We start from the raw sequence: 19,258 nt of genomic DNA on the forward strand, positions 1-19,258 counted from the left end.
ACCCTCATGCCGCGGCGGGGTGAGGGGGCCCTCATTCTGGGCCCTGCAGTCCGTCGCCGGAAGTGCTACCGAGAAGCGCCGGCCTCCGGGGTGTCTAGAGCGGCCCGGGAGAAGCTGTGGTGGCCCGGAGCGCGGGTGTGTAGGTGACAGGACAGCTGCCAGGCCCGCCCCTCCCCTCGGTGAGTACCCGGAAGCCGTTCTGGGGTCGCAGTGAGGTAGCCGCTTGTTTCGCCTTCACGGGCGTAGAAGGAGGCGGCGTCTGTTCGCGGCCGACAGTGGTTTGCTTCCCCGAGAGTGCGCGGAGGCCCGGGTGCGAGGAGGGCCTGTTTTTCTTCAGCCCTGGTTTCTTCACCTCGCGGACCTAGGGCCCCGCTATCAGGAGCCGACGACCGTGCCCTGGTGCGAGCTGGTCGGTATGGCCCCCCTGGTTCTTTTGGGACTTTGCCTTGGCCTAAAAGGGAAGTGGGAGGAGGGCAGCGCCGGGCAAGGCCTTCTGAGGACCGAGCTGGGAGCCCGGCGAGGGCCCAGGGCGAGGGTGGTGGGAGGGGGACGGCACCCTCATGCGTCCTTGGGCCTGAAGGACGCCGCTCAAACCTGTTCGAACCGCGGCTTTTCCCTGCGTTGCTCTCAGGATTGCGGGAAAAGGCCAGCCTAGCTGGTCTGGGTTAGCGAAGGGCCTGCCCCAGAAGTGGAGTTTTATTTGCCAAGCCCGTTTAGTAAATCGGAGTGGGCTGACGGTGTTACCAAGACATTCCTAAGGGGGCTGCTGTTTATTTATTTATTTAAATGAGTTTATTTACGTAAACGCGGGCCTGTCACGGTGGTTCACGCCTGTAATCCCCGCAGTTTGGGAGGCCGAGGTGGGAGGATTGCTTGAGGCCAGGAGTTCAAGTCCAACCTGGGCAACATAGGGAAACTCCCATCTCTACTAAAACAAAATTAAAATGAGTAATCATAACTAGCGTTTTTCTCTGGGCACCAACTTGAGCCTCCAAAGAAAATTGTAACTTTTAAATATTTGAGACGGGCTGTCATACAGGCTGGAGTGTAGTGGCGCAGTCATAGCTCACTGCAGCCTCTACCTCCCAAGCTCAAGCGATTCTCCTTCCTTGGCCTTTGCAGTAGCTGGAACTACAGGCCTGGCCCACCACGCTTGGCTATTTATTTTTATTTTTTGTAGAGATGGGGTTTCACCGTGTTGTCCAGGACGGTCTGGAACTCCTGAGCTTAAGGGATCCACCCGTCTGGGCCTCCCAAAGTGTTGGGATTACAGGCTCGAGCCACCCCACGTGGCCAATTTTAAATATTTTAAACTTTCTACAGAAAGTTTTACACTATTGAATTGTACTGTGTTGATTTTTTTTAATGCTGCGAATTCCAAATTAGAGACTCCTCCATACTTGGATCATATGATTTGGTTTTTAAGTATTTAAAGCTGAAGCATATCCATATTTCTTTTTCTTTCTTTCTCTTTTTTTTCTTTGAGACGGAGTCTCACTCTGTTACCCAGGTTGGAGTGCAGTGGTGAGATCTTGGCTCACTGCAACGTATGCCTTCTGGATTCAAGCAATTCTCCTGCCTCAGCCTCCCAAATAGCTGGGATTACAGACCAGTACCAGCATGCTGGCTCATTTTTGTGTTTTTAGTAGAGATGAAGTTGCACCATGTTGATCAGGCTGGTCTCAAACTCTTGACCTCAAGTGATTGTCCCGCCTCAGCCTCCCAAAGTGCTGGGATTACAGGCCACTGCACCTGGCCCCATTTTTCTGTAACTTTTTTTTTTTTTTGAGATGGAGTCTCGCTCTGTCACCCAGGCTGGAGTCTCGCTCTGTCACCCAGGCTGGAGTGCAGTGGCCGGATCTCAGCTCACTGTAAGCTCCGCCTCCCGGGTTTATGCCATACTCCTGCCTCAGCCTTCTGAGTAGCTGGGACTACAGGTGCCCGCCACCACGCCCGGCTAGTTTTTTGTATTTTTTAGTAGAGACGGGGTTTCACTGTGTTAGCCAGGGTGGTCTCGATCTCCTGACCTCGTGATCCGCCCGTCTCGGCCTCCCAAAGTGCTGGGATTACAGGCGTGAGCCACCGCGCCAGGCCTCTGTAACTTATTTAGGGTGGTTAATCATTATCAACTAATTTTTATTGAATATCCTCAGTGTGTAAGATATTTTGCAAAGTCCTGATGATATAAAATGATGAAATGTTTTAACTTATTACAGTAATTTATCTTAATCTCACCTTGCAGTGATGGTCATTGTCCTCCAGAGCAGTGATGGAGGAAATACCAGCCCAGGAAGCAGCAGGGTCACCAAGGGTCCAGTTTCAGTCTTTGGAGACCCAGTCTGAGTGTCTGTCCCCAGAGCCTCAGTTTGTGCAGGACACCGACATGGAACAGGGACTCGCTGGGGGTAAGGCAGAGATAGCACTTCTATCCGGGAGAGTGGGAGTGTGGAGGGGCTCCCGAGGGGGCTCCTGGGACTGGTGTGAGAGAGGTCAAGAACTGGAATAAGAATGTGGTCCCTAGAGGGAGGAATGAAAGCAGGGGCAGGTGTGACTCAGTTCAGTCCTAGTCTGAGCCTTTTTATTAAGGACAGCTCATCTTTCTTAAATAAGCAGAGTGATGGCTACTTACTCGCTGTGGTTGTTTTTCCTTCAGGCAACCTTCACTTCATCCCAGTTCTCACATCCGGAATAATTTCTAAAATATGCTGCTTTTGCCACATCTCACAGTCCTTTCCTGGCTCTCACTTCCTCTTAGATTCAGGACCTTTCCTTCCCTGGTTCCCTTCACTTAGTTTTGCTTTGCTTTGTCACCTGCCATCCATTCTGTTGTAACTGCAGTTTTTTGTGACTAGACTAAATTTGGTCGAGGAAGCAACCATTTAATTCCTTGGTTGGACACAATGCCTGTATGAATGTATATATACTGTATTTTGACTATGCAGTCACACTTTTCTGTATCGTATAGGTAGGTTGGTCTTTTTCTTCCTTTGTTTTGTAAGAGCTGTGTCTTAGATTGCCTGTGGTTAACCCTAGTGCCTGAAATAACTTGTGTGTCACCCACACAGATCAAGTGGCACAATGTGTAGAGTGCTGTGGGGGATTGTGGGACTGTAGAAAAGATTTCGAGGAAACAGATGACCATTTCTTGTTCTTGGGGGCCTTACACACTGGTTGAGACAGTGCCCATTCACAAGAGAAAGGCTTATCAAGTGTCTAGAACAGTGCCTGGAAAGGGTCAGAAGTCTGCTAAATAACCCTAGCCCAGGACAAGTCCCCATAAGTCTTTATGCTTTGCTTTGCCCATCTGCAAAACAAGTATAGTCTTACTCCTCTGTAAGAGGACTGTCATGTGATGAAAATAAAGTGAAATACAAGCTTTCCTAAGAAAATCCTGTATCACAGGTCTAAACTTGCATAAGACATGCAAGTACTGAGACAAAGCAGAGTAGACACAACCCAATACCTAAAAAATGTTCATTGGTTTTACTAGAGTATTGAGGAGGGTCCTGCTGACACCCCTTGGGCTGGAGAGGCCTCCTCTGAAAGGGAGTCCTGGGTTAGGGCTGCTCTCACCCTTCACTCCTTTCTCCTCCCTCAGCTCCACCTGTTCCCCAGGTGCCTGCTCTTCCCTGTGAGGGAAGCCCAGGAGACCAGGCAGCTGCGCTCTTGACAGCCAGGTACCAGGTGAGCTGAGGAACCCTCTGCATTTCCTCAGGGACTATTGCTACTGATGGAGTGTGGCCTCTCACTCATCCCATCTGTAGACCTTGCCTGGAATTTTTTTCAATAGCAGAATCCAGTTTGGGAATTGATCCTCTTCAGAGACCTGGACTTCACATAAACCAACTTCCCATCTCCCCAGTACCATGAGCAAACTCTGTTTTTTCTTTGTTCATGGTTGTGTGACGGGTGCTTATTAGATGTTTAAGGGTTATGGGCTTTATTCCATAGGTTCTAATCTGTTCTCCCTCCTCCTCAACGTAAGTACATACCGGATACCCTCTCTGTGATCTTCATTCTCTGGCCATGATGCTACAGTGTTCTCATTCCCTCGCTATGATCTTCATTCTCTGGCCGTGGTACTACAGTGTTCTCATTCCTCAGAGCAGCCAGGATGTGTTATTTCAGGAGTTTGTGACATTCGAGGATGTGGCTGTGCACCTTACTCGAGAGGAATGGGGATACCTGGACCCTGTTCAGAGGGACCTCTACAGAGAAGTGATGTTAGAGAATTATGGGAACGTGGTCTCACTGGGTAAGGACTTCCTTATTATTTGGTTTATCTATTTGAATTTCTTTACTTTCTTGTTTCTTCATAAGTATAAGGTCTCTGAGAAGGTCTGTAGAGTGTGGCTTAGATTCCAGGTCTTAGAACCTCTGAATCCTTATCTTTCATGTCATCTTCTCTGGGAGGGATAATTAAGGTTTGTTTGGGGGTGCCAAGAGGAGATATTCTCCTCATCCCCAGTTCATATTTCTGGCCATTGTGGGGCATCTGTTCCCTTTTAGCAAAGGGAAACTTTCTTGTGCTTTGCTTGGTTTCTCACTCTTCTCTCTTCCATTTTTGTAGGAGAGACCCCAGGGTGGCCTCCCAACCTCCAACCGGACACTTTCCTCTTTGGTATCTCAGTGTCCCTGTATTGGAGAATTGGAGAATTTCCCATTTTTCCAGGAAAAAGAAATGCCGTTTAAAAAGACAGGCTAAATTCCTTCTTGCTGAGTAGTCCCTCACCCCTTAAGATCCCCAGATGTATCTCCAAGCAGGCAGAACTTGAGATGTCATTTGAAGGCATGACTCACTGTGAGTACATTTCAGTGAGTCACCCAGAATGGTAATCCAACGTAACCGCACCCAGGGCAGCAGAAATCTCAGACGTTTACCCCACGCTGAGGTGGGGTCAATGGTTAACTCATATCTCTCCATTGTCATTTTGAAAGGTATAGTAGGAAGCTGGGACTAGGCAAGCTGTAGTGCTGCCGGGAAGCATCAGTAGGGTTTGTCGGCAGCTCCCTTGGTGTGAGCATTGTTCCTTTCTCTTTAGTTTATTTTTTATATTATATTTTTAATTTAATTTTATTTTTAGACAGAGTTTCACTCTTGTTGCCCAGGCTGGAGTGCAATGGTGCAATCTCAGCTCACTGCAACCTCTGCCTCCCGGGTTCAAGCAATTCTCCTGCCTCAGCCTCCCAAGTAGCTGGGATTACAGGCGTGGGCCACCACGCCCGGCTAATTTTGTATTTTTAGAGGAGACGGAGTTTCACTGTGCTTGTCAGGCTGATCTCGAACTCTTGACCTCAAGTGATCCACCCTCCTCAGCCTCCCAAAGTGCTGGAATTACAGGCATGAGCCACTGCAGCTGGCCTCCTTTTTCTTTAGTTTCTTGCTTGCTTCTGCACTCTTCTTTTTGTGTGTGTAAATACTGAATCACGCGTTTTATTTTCTTTTTTTTCCCGTTGGCTTTGTCTATGCTGCTGGTATCCAGGGCATTGCTTTGTCTCCCGCTGATTATGCTCAGAATTCAAGGTCTTCTTATCTGTGGGGAGGCAGCCTGCCCACTGGGACGGTTTTTAGTGTGTTTTCCATTCCCGGCTCTTTAATCTTTGTAGGCATACTTCTCCGCCTTCCCACCACCCGGATTCATAGTGTGAATTCCTGCCCGGCCCTGAGTCATACCCAGGCAAGTGCTTTCTCTGGAGAAACACTTGCCATCCTTACAGCAGGAATCTCCAAGAGATGGCCCAAGTATCGGCTTCCCATCGATATTGCTCGTCCCTGCTCGGAAACTCCTTTTCCACGATTGTGAGATATTAAACTTGACTGATGGAATAGAAGCTCCCCAGGATGCCACCACTGTGTGAAATCGCAGCTCCTCAAATTACCTCTGTTTAATTTCTAATGTTAGGGTCCAAGGAAGCCCTCTGTTGCAACCAGATGCATTTTGAACTCAGTTCATTCAGAAACCATGGTTTGTGGTCATCATCTACTTGTGTTGTGAGAAACCAGAAATTCCAACTTCAGCTCTTCAGTTACGGTCTTTTCGTATTATTTTAGAATGTGAAACTTACGCTGTGTGCCCCTCCTTTTATGTGGCAAACACAACCTGCCCCGTATGGTGCCTAACTCTCCTGTGAACCCTGGGCTTTCCTCATGTTTAACATTCTGGTTTCTTCCTTCCTTGAAGTCCCTGTGGCCCTCTTCAAGGTCCTACCTTCTTCCCCTTTATTCTTTGTGGTTCTGTACAGATTGATGTGTTTATATTGCCTTTCCTGATTAAGTGTTCCTTATTCTGTCCTTGATGGAGGGGAGAAGGGAGGGCAAAGAAGTTAAATTTATTTCAGCACATCAAAATGAATATCTACTTAATAACTTTGTAAACTGTAAAGTGACATACATATAATTGTAAAGTACTGTTAATTTTGTCTAATAATTACAGAGTTTCCAACAGTTAACCTGTCTACTTTTTGAAGTAAAGAAACTTTGTAGCAGTTTAATGCAGTCTAATAGCATAGTATGCTATAGATTGAACTTTATCCCATTTCCTCTCTTATCTCTGCATGCACACTCCACATGCATGCACACTTACACGTACAAGAGACATACACATGATGTAAGAGACCCTTCTACTCATCTTGCTTTTGTGATCAAGTTAGCAGCATCTCCTTAGCAGTTATTTTTACAATCATTGGGAAGTCATTTTCATATTTGTGGATTCAGCAAACTTCATCTGAAATTTAACTCATTTATGCCTAGAGTTCCATTATTGGAACACTAAGCTTGCGGGAATGATTTATATCTTGCTGCTCAAGGTCATCGCCAAGGTCTGATGTTTAACAAAAAAAATGTGCAACCTCTGGTACAACTGGGTTAAGTTTATACATTTATTAATTTAACTTTTTGGGGTTGTAAGACTTTTTTTTTTTTTTTTGAGACGGAGTCTCGCTCTGTTGCCCATGCTGGAGTGCAGTGGCACCATCTCGGCTCACTGCAAGCTCCACCTCCTGGGTTCATGCCATTCTCCTGCCTCAGCCTCCCAAGTAGCTGGGACTACAGGCACTCGCCACCACGCCCGACTAATTTTTTTGTACTTTTAATAGAGACGGGGTTTCACCATGTTAGCCAGGATGGTCTCAATCTCCTGACCTCGTGATCTGCCCATGTCAGCCTCCCACAGTGCTGGGATTACAGTCGTGAGCCACCGCACCCAGCCAAGACTTTATGATTCAGTCCTGCTTTCCAGTTTACATCGTTTTCTCATGGCAGGAGCTCCAGATTGTATTTTGTTTTGTTTTGTTTTTGAGATGGAGTCTCACTGTGTCGCCCAGGCTGGAATGCAGTGGTGTGATCTCGGCTCACTGCAAGCTCCGCCTCCCGGGTTCACACCATTCTCCTGCCTCAGCCTCCCGAGTGGCTGGGACTACAGGCGCCCACCACCATGCCCAGCTAATTTTTTGTTGTATTTTTAGTAAAGACGGAGTTCATCATCTTAGCCAGGATGGTCTCGATCTCCTGACCTGGTGATCTGCCTGCCTCGGCCTCCCAAAGTGCTGGAATTACAGGTGTTAGGCACTGCGCCCGGCCTCCAGATTGTATTTGTCACAGACATCAGGACGTTGGTCCTTTGCTTAAGTGCTTCCACTATGTAGCAGTAAATATACAGAGTACAAATAGCTGAGTAAAGAAGTCGGTAATAAGTAGTTTTCATTACCACATAATTTAAAAAGGAACATACTCCATTGATGATGAATGAACAATTTGCTTGTGGGTCACTATCCATAGGGAAGTTACCTGTTACTTAGTGTGGGAGATTAAGACTGGGAAAGGGGACCGGGTTGCTTTTCACATGGTCAGTGTGGCAGGTGCCCTATTAGAGCTGGCCTCAGAAACATGCTTGTTAAAATTCTAGTTGATACTAACTGGGTCGATAGATTGGGAATGTTTGGCACATACTCTCTGCTTTTTTAACTTGATGTCATGAAGGATTACAGTGATTTTGCACAGAATGTTTTCCATTGTCACAGCTATTTAATATTTATTGAACAGCCAGTATGTTATTGGGTGCTATAGATATGTGTGTGTGTATACACACACATACACACACACACACAGACATAGGACATTTATATGTGTGTGTGTATATATATATAAATGGGATATATATATATATATATAAATGAGATATATATATCTCATTTAATCCTTACTATAACCCTGTGAGCAGATGATACTGCTCCATTTTATATCTGAGGAAACTGAGGCTCAGAGAAGTTAAGTGATCTTTGCAGGATCAGTGAGAGGATTGGGACCAGATCTGCCTCTGAAGCCCCTGCACTTTCTCACTACTTTGTGCCTTTAGGACTATAAGTTCAACTACACGTGAAGTTTTTAATATTTTTGGTGAGTTGTGTGTACTCTGATGACAAGAAAAATTCAAAATGCCATAACAAATTGGACAGACAGGCCAGTTTATAGTTTGGGACCAGAAGGACATGCACTCAAAAAGTAAAACTCTCTAGGGACACATTCCAGTCCAGCAGGTATCTACAAAAGAATGATATTGCTATGGAGAGAGATTATTTGTGTATTAAGGACCAGGAAGAAAAGCGTGAAACTTTCAGATGGCTAAAAGCATAGCTGTAGTAAAAGCAGCAAACCATATAATATGGCAGATTTTAAATATTATTATTACTATTTTTGAGACAGGGTCTCCTCTTGTCTCCCAGGCTGGAATACAGTGGCAAAATAACAGCTCACTGCAGCCTGGACTTCCCCCCAGACTCAGGTGATCCTCCTACCTCAGCCTTCTATGTAGTGGGGCATATAGGCCTGTACCACAGTGTAATTTTTTTCTATTTTTAGTAAAGAAGGTATTTAGCTGTTACCCAGGCTGTTGAACTTCTGGACTCAAGTGATCTGCCTGCCTCAGCTCCCCAAAGTCCTGGGATTACACATGTGAGCCAACACCACGCTCGGCTTTAACTGTTATTTTTGAAGACCAGATTAAAATAAATTTTATTAGAAAACTCTCAAGATTTAAATAAAATCTTTTTTTTTTTTTTTTTTTTTTTTAGACAAGAGGCTTGCTCTGTCACTCAGGCTGGAGTGTGGTGGCACAATGTCAGCTCACTGCAACCTCCACCTCCCAGGCCCAAAGCTATTCTTGTACCTCAGCCTCCAGAGTAGCTGGGACTACAGGCATGCACCACCATACCCAGCTAATTTTTGTATTTTTAGTAGAGATGGGATTTTGCCATGTTGGTCAGGCTGGTCTTGAACTCTTGGCCTCATGTGATCCACATCCAGCCTTAAAATCAAAAGGTTTTAATACGTTAATTTTAAATGGGAAAAATGTAAAACAAGTGCATATTTTGAAAGCATAGAGTTGGCCGGGCGTGGTGGCATGAGCCACCTGTAATCCCAGCACTTTGGGAGGCCTAGGCGGGCAGATCATCTGAGGTTGAGAGTTCGAGATCAGCCTGACCAACATGGAGAAACCCCGTCTCTACTAAAAATAAAATTAGCTGGGCATAGTGGCACATGCCAGTAATCTCAGCTACTCTGGAGGCTGAGGCAGAAGAATCACTTGAACCCAAGAGGTGGAGGTTGCAGTGAGCTGAGATCGTGCCTCCAGAGTACTCCAGCCTGGGCGACAGAGTGAGACTCTGTCTCAAAAAAAAACAAAACAAAACAAAACAAAACAAAAAGGCATTCACATCAGTGTCAAGAGAACCTGCTACTAATGCTTTCTTTGATAGGCAGTATGGTAGGTTGGAAAGAATATAAACTGTGGGATCAAACTTGGGTTCCAGTATGTTGAGCAAATTATTTAATCTGACACTCATTTTCTTCATTTATAAAACATGAAAAACAATGTCTACCTTCTGGGTTGTACAGCATTGAATTTGATTATGCATATAAGTACCTGGCTTGTACTGGGTGTGGTGGCTCACGCTTGTAATCCCAGCACTTTGGGAGGGTGAGATGGGCGGATCACAAGGTCAGGAGTTCGAGACCAGCCTGACCAACATGGTGAAACCCTGTCTCTACTAAAAATACAAAAATTAGCCAGGCGTGGTGGTATGTGCCTGTGATTCCAGCTACCCAGGAGGCTGAGGCTGGAGAATCACTTGAACCCGGGAGGTGGAGGTTGCAGCGAGCCAAGATTGTGGCATTGTACTCCAGCCTGGGTAACTCCATACCCCCCCCACCAAAAAAAAAAAAAAAAAATTAAGTACCTGGCTTGTGCTAGTAACTTTAATATTTTGGAAAGAACAGCAAGTGATACGAGCTATAGACCAGATTTTTAAATACAAATAAAAATTTTAGGAATGTGTTCCAATTATTTATTTATAGTGGAGTTTCCTCAAATTGATTTTTGTTTGGATTATTGCTTAGGGGTTTGCATTTTTTGTTTTGTTTTGTTTTTTTGAAATGGAGTCTCACTCTGTTGCCCAGGCTAGAGTGCAGTGGCGCGATCTCAGCTCACTGCAACCTCTGCCTCCTGGGTTCAAGCGATTCTCCTGCCTCAGCTTCCCGAGTAGCTGGGACTACAGGCACCCGCCACCATGCCTGGCTAACTTTTGGTATTTTTAGTAGAGACGGGGTTTCACTGTGTTAGCCAGTATGGTCTTGATCTCCTGACCTTGTGATCTGCCCGCCTTGGCCTCCCAAAGTGCTAGGATTACAGGCGTGAGTCACTGCGCCTGGCCGGGGTTTGCATTTTTATTGTAAAGGGATTTGCATTTCCTTGAAAATAAATCATCTTTTAGATCACTTTTAATTTTTAATTTTAATTTTTTGTAGCAACAGAGTCTGTGTTCCCCAGTCAGGTCTCAAATTTCTGAGCTCATGAGATCCTCCTGCCTTGGCTTGTCAAAGTGCTGGGATTATATGTGTGAGCCACCATGCCTGGTACATAGATCCCATTGATTGGTTTATTGGTTGATTGACTGACTGACTGACAGGATCTCACTCTCACCCAGGCTGGAGTACAATGGTGTGATCTCAGCTCACTGCAGCCTGGACCTTCTGAGCTCAAGGGATCATTATGCCTCAGCCTCCCAAGTAGCTGGGACTACAGGCATGTGCCACCATGCCTGGCTAATTTTTGTATTTTTTGTAGAGATGGGATCTCACTATGTTGCCCAGGCTGGTCTCTGACTCTTGGGCTGAAGCGATCTGTCCGTCTTGGCCTCCCAAAGTGCTGGAATTACAGATGTGAGCTTCTGTGCCCAGCCATAGATCCCTTTTAAGTAACACTTCTACAACTCCCAATTATTTAGGCTCCTGGCTCACCGTGTATTATTCTAATCACTTTTTCTTTGTTGTTTGTATTATTACCTTTTACTTCACTGTCAATATTTTATAAATCATATTAGAAAACTCAAGATTTAAATAAAATCAAAAGGTTTTAATACATTAATTTTAAACAGGAAAAATGTAAAGCAAGTACATATTTTTGAAAGCAAAGTTTTGAGTTAAATTTAGGAAACAGGCATTTAGGCTAGTGGCAAGAAAACTTACATGTTCTTTCTGTGTGTAATTTGGAGGAAGGGATGAATTTTGTCCACAATCATTATTTATTTTTTTTCAGGGCTTGTTAGGAGGCAAAATCATATATATATATATATATATATATATAATTTTTTTTTTTTTAACTAGCAGATTGTTTAAAGGCTAGGTTTTGAAATAAGACTCTACAGATTTGAAAACTAAGCATTGCCAGTTATTGTAACCTTGGGCAAGCTACTTAACCTCTGTGAATCTTAGTATTCCCATCTGTAAAATGGCTATAATAATAGTTTCTACCTTTTAAATTTATGTATTAAATGAGTGAAAACCTAGAGAGCTCTTGGCATGGTACTTCACACCTACCAAATACTTGGTAAAACTTAATAATATTTTGATGATACTGATGATACCCTGTTCCCTCTTCTTTTTTTTTTTTTTTTTTTTTTTGAGACGGAGTCTCGCTCTGTCGCCCAGGCTGGAGTGCAGTGGCCTGATCTCAGCTCACTGCAAGCTCCGCCTCCCGGGTTCACGCCATTCTCCTGCCTCAGCCTCCCGAGTAGCTGGGACCACAGGCGCCCGCCAGCTCGCCTGGCTAGTTTTTTGTATTTTTTAGTAGAGATGGGGTTTCACTGTGTTAGCCAGGATGGTCTCGATCTCCTGACCTTGTGATCCACCCGTCTCGGCCTCCCAAAGTGCTGGGATTACAGGCTTGAGCCACCGCGCCCGGCCCACCCTGTTCCCTCTTCTAAACTGTGATATTGTATCTGTGCCTGCTCAGCGTTTTCTCTCTCTTTTTTTTTTTTTTTTAAAGTTATTTCAGTAGTGTTGGGGGTACAAGTGGTTTTTTGTTACATGGATGAATTATATCACATAGTGGTGAATTTTGAGATTTTAGTGCACCTGTCACTGGAATAGTGTACATTGTGCCTAATATGTAGTTTTTTATCCCTTGTCTCTTCTCCCACCCTTTCCCTTCTTACTCTCTGAAGTCCATTTTATTACTCTGTATGTGTTTGCATACTCATCTGCTGGGCATTTTCTCTTACACCTTCCTACATTACATTAAACAGATGTCTAAAATCAAACCCCTCATCCTATATCAAGACCACCTTTTTGGTTGTGCGTATGTGTTTTAAGTGTAGATATGGAATAAACAGCCAGAATTTCTTTCAGTTACTAAATATCGACAGACACCTTAAATATCTCAGTTAAAAGTTGCAAATTATGTTATTGGAATTCTGAGAATAATATTGATTGCTGCTTCATGTTACACTAACTTTACTTTTTAAACTTCCGAAACGATTTCATTTGACATAGCAGACCTTAATTAAATAAATATCCACAAGGAGAACTGACTCTAAATGTCCAGCAGGATTTCAGAAACACAGTAAATACTTTTCTTCTATCTATTCTGATCTCCTTGCTCATAGGCTCTCACGTGGAATTTTCGGGGCAGCTGTCAGCTCTTCATATTTTCCAGCCCCAGTGCCCTTTTTATAAAATTGGGTGGCTTTTAATACACTGATGCTTGGGCGCACAGAGTTGGCACTCAATAAGTAGCTGTTAAGTAAATTAATGAAAAGAAGTACAAGATAAAAGATACCTGGTCCCTTCTATCAAAGAGTTTATAAATCAAGTATGAGTGATAATGCCTGAAACCACTTAAAAAAAATCTATGTAAACACCATTATATGTGACATGTCAGGATAAGAGGAACAACTAACAAATTTGGTACACATTCAGTAAATGAAGAGAAAGGTTTTTGGAGATGAGGGGCTTGAGCCAGACCTTGTATGTGTGCTATTAGAAGCTTTCTGGGATGGACAAATATAAAAACTGCCCTTTGATACTAATAGTATTAAAATTCTGTCTCTTTGGAAGCTGACTGTGTGTTGCTTTAGCCTTAAAAGAGATTTATATCCAATCATTGCATTATGCAAGCCATAGAAGGACTGTTTTATGTGAAGATGCACTGATTGCACTTTACTCTCTATATTTTATTGTAGTTAGTTGTTTAGAGCTGTTTCTGTGTAGAGTGTGAGGTCCTCAAGGGAAGGGACCTTCTTGGCCTCTTTCTCCCCTGCATGCTTTGCATAGAGGAGGCACTTCATAAATGTTTATCGAATAAATACTACACTCCTAATGGGTAAGAATGTGTCATATTACTCTTTTTTTTCTTATGTGCACTGAAACAAATTGTTTCTTGAGATTGGTCCTTAGAATATTTATTTCGTTTTCACTGATTCTGTTGCTACAGGTTAGCTAACCGTGCAGCAGGTGCTTGAGTTTCACCTTTCTCCAGTCCAGCAGAATTATATTTTGATGACCTCCGTTTTGATACTTGTAGACCAGATCTAATCTGAAGATTAATCTTTAGGTAACAGATGGAGAGTGATAATGATAACTTCTGTGAAGACAAACCCATGCACACATTCTGTTGTCTGAATAATATTTAAATGAATCCTTCTGCTCCCAAGTCATCACCTTGCCCCTTAACACACATCTCTCTAGAGCACAAATCTGAGCTCCTTGTAGAAGATCTTTGCCCTCTTCACTCTCCAGGCCTTCCTAATTAATGCCTTCTCAGAATTGACCTCTCTCTCTTAATCATTAGTTAAAAGAAAAAGTGACTGGTGTAGGACCTGGGGATACATTGCCACATTCCATTTCCTTCTCTATGAGCAGGATTTCCAATTTCCAAGCCTGATGGGATCTCCCAGCTGGAACAGGATCTACAGGTCTTTGATCTGGAAACTAAGACTAGAGAAGTCTTAAGAGGTGACTGCTCAGGTGAGTAAGGCAGAATCAATCAATTAGTAGAGAAGTAAAGTTCAGTTGTTCAGCCAAGTTGTAGCTGCTTTGGCACTCAGAATGAAAAGCTCTGTGTGTGTGCTAGCATGGAGAGTTCCTTCCTTTTCCCTTCAGTTAGGCTGACCTTTCCCATTTGTTTAGTACCTGTGCATATGTCGTACTAGACCCCTAATGAAGTTGCTTATCTAAAATTCTTTCAACTGTTTCCCTGTTATCTCCTTACTCTGCTGAACATGTCCGCTGTTTTACCTCACTGCTCCTGTTTATGCCCTTACTTCTGCTGTTGAGATTTTGTGCCTGTTTTTCAGAGGAAATAAACTTTTCTTGTCCTTGTAGATACTACATTGTTTAGTTTTCTCATCTGAGTTTTCTTTTCCTAAGCACAGGGTACAGATTACGTTTGCATTTTCTATTTATATATTGTATCAGATGGAGAGACCAGAGAAGAAAACAAGCTGTCGATTCCTAAGCAGAAAATTTCGGAAGAAGTACATTCGTACAAAGTGAGAGTAGGAAGACTCAAACACGGTATTACCCAAGTTCCTGAGACTAGAGAAGTGTATAAGTCTGAGGACAGATTAGAAAGGCTTCAGGAAATTCTAAGGAAATTTCTGTACCTGGAGAGAGAGTTTAGGCAAATAACAATCAGCAAGGAAACCTTCACCAGTGAGAAGAACAATGAATGTAATGAACCCGAGAAAAGCTTCAGTCTGGACTCTACTATTGATGCGGATCAGAGAGTTCTTAGAATACAGAAGACCGATGACAGTGATAAGTACGACATGAGCTTCAGCCAGAATTCAGCCTCTGGTAAACATGAACACATAAATCTAACACAGGATTTTCAGAGTAGTGAATGTAAGGAAAGCTTAATGGATCTCTCCCACCTTAATAAATGGGAGAGCATCCCTAACACTGAGAAATCCTATAAATGTGATGTATGTGGGAAAATTTTCCATCAGAGTTCAGCCCTTACTAGACATCAGAGAATCCATACTAGAGAGAAGCCCTACAAATGTAAAGAATGTGAGAAGTCTTTCAGTCAGAGCTCAAGTCTTAGTCGACATAAAAGAATACACACTAGAGAAAAACCTTACAAATGTGAAGCATCTGATAAATCCTGTGAAGCGTCTGATAAATCCTGTAGTCCAAGCTCAGGCATTATTCAGCACAAGAAAATTCACACCAGAGCCAAATCTTACAAATGTAGCAGTTGTGAAAGAGTCTTCAGTCGTAGTGTCCACCTTACTCAACATCAGAAAATTCACAAAGAGATGCCCTGTAAGTGTACTATATGTGGCAGTGACTTCTGCCATACTTCATACCTACTTGAACATCAGAGGGTCCATCATGAAGAGAAAGCCTATGAGTATGATGAATATGGGTTGACCTATATTAAACAACAAGGAATTCATTTCAGAGAAAAGCCCTATACGTGTAATGAATGTGGAAAAGACTTCAGATTGAATTCACATCTCATTCAGCATCAAAGAATTCACACAGGAGAGAAAGCGCATGAATGTAATGAATGTGGAAAAGCTTTCAGTCAAACCTCATGCCTTATTCAGCATCACAAAATGCATAGGAAAGAGAAATCATATGAATGTAATGAGTATGAGGGTAGTTACAGTCATAGCTCAGATCTTATCCTGCAACAAGAAGTCCTCACCAGACAGAAAGCCTTTGATTGTGATGTATGGGAAAAGAACTCCAGTCAGAGAGCACACCTGGTTCAACATCAGAGCATTCATACCAAAGAGAACTCATGAATGTAATGAAGATGGGAAGACATTTAGTCAAATTCAGGCTTCATTCAGCATCTGAGCGTTCACACCAGAGAGAAATCATGTATGTACTGCATGTGGTAAAACCTTCAGTCATAGCTCAACCATTGCTCAGCATCAGATAATTCACACCAGAGGGAAACCCTCTGAATGTGACGAATGAAGAAAAGGTATTAGTGTTAAACTTCTAATTGACTCCGGAAATCGATACCAGTGAGAAATCTTATAAATGTATTGAATGTGGTAAATTTTTCATGCTGTTAATATTTTCATATCTTAGTCACATTCGGATAATTCACACGGGAATAAAATTCCATTGCTGCAGTGAATGTGAAAAAGCCATCAGTCAAAGAAACTACCTTGTTTAGTATCAAATTCATGCCATGCAAAAAGATTATAAATGTAATAAACATGTATGTGTGTGAGGAGATTCAGTCATAACCCAACACTCATTCAACATCAAAGAATTTATACCTAAGATAACTTATTTGAGTGTAGTAAATGGCAAATCTTTCAATAGGAGTTTAGTCTTTGTCATATCAGAATATCCGTAGTAGACAAGAATTTGATGTAATGCAAATGGAAAAACTTGACACCACATTTCAGGCTTTACCCAACATCAAAATAATGGAGAGAAAATTGTTGATTATTTGTTTATGAAATTGTTAATATGTAGTCCCAATCTTTTTCATTACACAAAAATTTAGGGTTGACTTGGTAAATGCAGTGCCATTTTCTCATGGAGTTCCTTTATTTAATATGTATTCTAAGTAGGTACATTTATTTTTACTTTTTTATTATAATTTTGATATTAAAAAGAACAGAGATGGGGTCTTGCTTTGTTGCCCAGGCTGGTCTCAAATTCCTGGCCTCGAGCAATCCTCCCACCTGTCCTCCCAAAGTGCTGGGGTTACAGGCGTGAGTCACTGTGCCGGGCCTATTTTATTCATAGAACTCATTTAAGCTGTTTTTATTTTAATATGCCCTATAAACATTTTTATTTTTTTTTTGAAATTGGTTCTTAGTGTTCACAACTTCCGTAAGATACTGCTAATGCACCAGTGTTAAAACACATTGACATAAGTAGCTCATTTAGCTTTTTCTGCTGTTCTTGGCCTAAGTTCTCTCCAAAACCAACTCTTAGGCCTGCTCTTTACTAGGGATCCTATGTCATATTGCTTTACAGCCACAACACTTGGATTCCTGTTGATTAACTTCTCCATTCTCTTAATCACCTTTAGAAGATTTAGAAGTTTCCTAATTTTAAGCGTTTCACCAGCAAGTATTCCATACCTACTTGATGTTGCTGGTCTGGTGTCTTATTTCCTAAAGCGAAGCATCTTTTTTAGAAAAATAATTGGATTGAAAATACATCCAGTCCAATGTAAGTATGAAGGATTCTCTCTCCTGAGATTGTAGCAGGCAGCCAGACATTTTCAAATGATGCCCAAGGTTTTAGCTGTCTTATGTGCATCCACAGTCTGCGAAGAAGAGAGATGATAAGGACATCAGGGAGCCACCAAGACTCCTGGTAGCCTCACTACATTCATCCAGTGCCTATTCTGCATGCCTAAGCTTAGAGTTCTTTTATATACCTCTCAGGCCAGCAAAATGCTCAGGTCTGCTTTTGGTAGGGTAAACATAAAGAAGATACACAGGCTGGGCGCGGTGGCTCACACCTGTAATCCCAGCACTTTGGGAGGCTGAGGCAGGTGGATCACGAGGTCAGGCGATCCAGACCATCCTGGCCAACTTGGTGAAACCCCGTCTGTTCTAAAAATACAAAAATTAGCCGGGCGTGGTGGCGTGTGCCTGTAATCCCAGCTACTCAGGAGGCTGAGGCAGGAGAACCGCCTGAACCTGGGAGGTGGAGGTTACAGTGAGCTGAGGTCGCGCCACTGCACTCCAGCCTGGGCGACAGAGCGGGACTCTGTCTCAAATAAATAAATAAATAAAATAAATAAAAACACACACAAATCAGCATCATATGGGAATGTAGCCTTCCAACAGAGATGATGCTGTTCTTATGTTAATCTCAGAGACAGTATTTCAAGAGAGTGGCAGGTCTGTTCCTGGTAAAATTTTAACCATTAGGATTGCAGATAAATATTGAATTCTGCTTCCCCCCTCATCAATCCAGGACAGTATTTGAAGTGTGAGGGCTTTGTGTATAGTTGTTTATCCATTGCCACATTTTTGTATTTTGATAGTCTACAGGCTATATAAAAGAACATGGCTTTTTGATTGATAAAAGTGATTACAGATGTTGGCTCAAGTTCAGGGCCACCATCATACACCGAACAAGAGTTCATGATTCTTTAGGTAATGTCAAAACATTTTGTATTTTTCTGTCTTAAGCTTTATAACATTTTGTGAGTGAGACAGATGTTTAAAATTCTTGTTGTCAGTCCAGCAATTGAGGCTTTCATAGTTCAGTGTTAATAATATTCAGTAGGGACCCTCAACAAATATATAAAAATATATTGCTCACTCTGTAATCTTCCTATGGCTAACCTCTAGGATAGTTCTGCCACTATATTTTACTTCTTTGCCATCAGCAAGAATAGGATCTCATCAAGGCAAGGTAGGAATCTAAATGAAATTGATATATAAATGAATTGATCTAAATGTAAAAGCAAATGAAAAATGCATGTGTTTTTTCCTATCAAACATGTATACCCTTATGTATAGAGACCAGTAGTCACCTGTGGTGACTGAAACAGGATTATGTAATCCCTAAAAAGCAGAATATGTAAAAATCACATGTATGCATTTGGTTTAGGAATGTGCTTTTGTACTTCCACTTGAATAAAGGTGTGTTTGGTATTCTGAGAATTTGTTTCAAACAAAATCTGAAGGTCTCAGCCAGAAGCATTTGGGAATGTTGGAATCACCTCTGGCTGCAACTCCTTTCCTTCCTGAAACTTGCTTCACAGCAAGAGTGGATCATTTTCCTTTGCATTGATGCAAAGCTTGCTTTTCCACAGACCTCTGGAACAAAAGCTGAATGTTTGGAACTTAAAGCAGATTTGATTGGGAAGTTGTTGGTATATAAAATAAGACTAAATAGTTTGAGGTTTCAGTAGAACTAGGAATTTTTTTTTTTTTTTTTTTTTTTTTGAGACAGAGTCTCATTCTGTTGCCCAGGCTGGAG

General features: G+C 42.7%; 1 protein-coding gene across 40 annotated transcripts; it reads left to right on the plus strand.

Annotated features, from left to right (window-relative positions):
* The first annotated feature begins 70 nt into the window (after window positions 1–70).
* ZNF655 (zinc finger protein 655) lies at window positions 71–18,939 on the plus strand. 40 transcript variants are annotated; one of them, XM_074034468.1, is made up of 6 exons: window positions 71–179; window positions 2,243–2,405; window positions 3,599–3,684; window positions 4,105–4,255; window positions 14,195–14,299; window positions 14,750–18,939. In XM_074034468.1, exons 2-6 carry the CDS (start codon window positions 2,270–2,272, stop codon window positions 16,087–16,089), a joined length of 1,818 nt encoding a protein of 605 aa, XP_073890569.1. In that variant the 5' UTR covers window positions 71–179; window positions 2,243–2,269; the 3' UTR covers window positions 16,090–18,939. The 40 variants fall into 40 exon arrangements, 37 of the variants coding, with proteins under 37 accessions (XP_073890569.1, XP_073890571.1, XP_065397026.1 ...); XM_074034470.1 differs by having other exon boundaries at window positions 4,129–4,255; XM_074034467.1 differs by lacking the exon at window positions 71–179 and adding an exon at window positions 243–413.
* The last annotated feature ends 319 nt before the right edge of the window (window positions 18,940–19,258 follow it).

The sequence above is a fragment of the Macaca fascicularis genome, chromosome 3, assembly GCF_037993035.2.
Source record: "Macaca fascicularis isolate 582-1 chromosome 3, T2T-MFA8v1.1".
Taxonomy (NCBI): domain Eukaryota; kingdom Metazoa; phylum Chordata; class Mammalia; order Primates; family Cercopithecidae; genus Macaca; species Macaca fascicularis.

Excerpts from the sequence above, each read along its gene's own strand:
- ZNF655 (XM_065540954.1), top strand. The coding sequence starts at position 2,270 with ATGGAGGAAATACCAGCCCAGGAAGCAGCAGGGTCACCAAGGGTCCAG. Across the intron at positions 2,406-3,985 it reads GGAACAGGGACTCGCTGGGG|TACATACCGGATACCCTCTC; the intron begins GTAAGGCAGAGA and ends CCTCAACGTAAG. Across the intron at positions 14,300-14,749 it reads CTTAAGAGGTGACTGCTCAG|ATGGAGAGACCAGAGAAGAA; the intron begins GTGAGTAAGGCA and ends ATATTGTATCAG.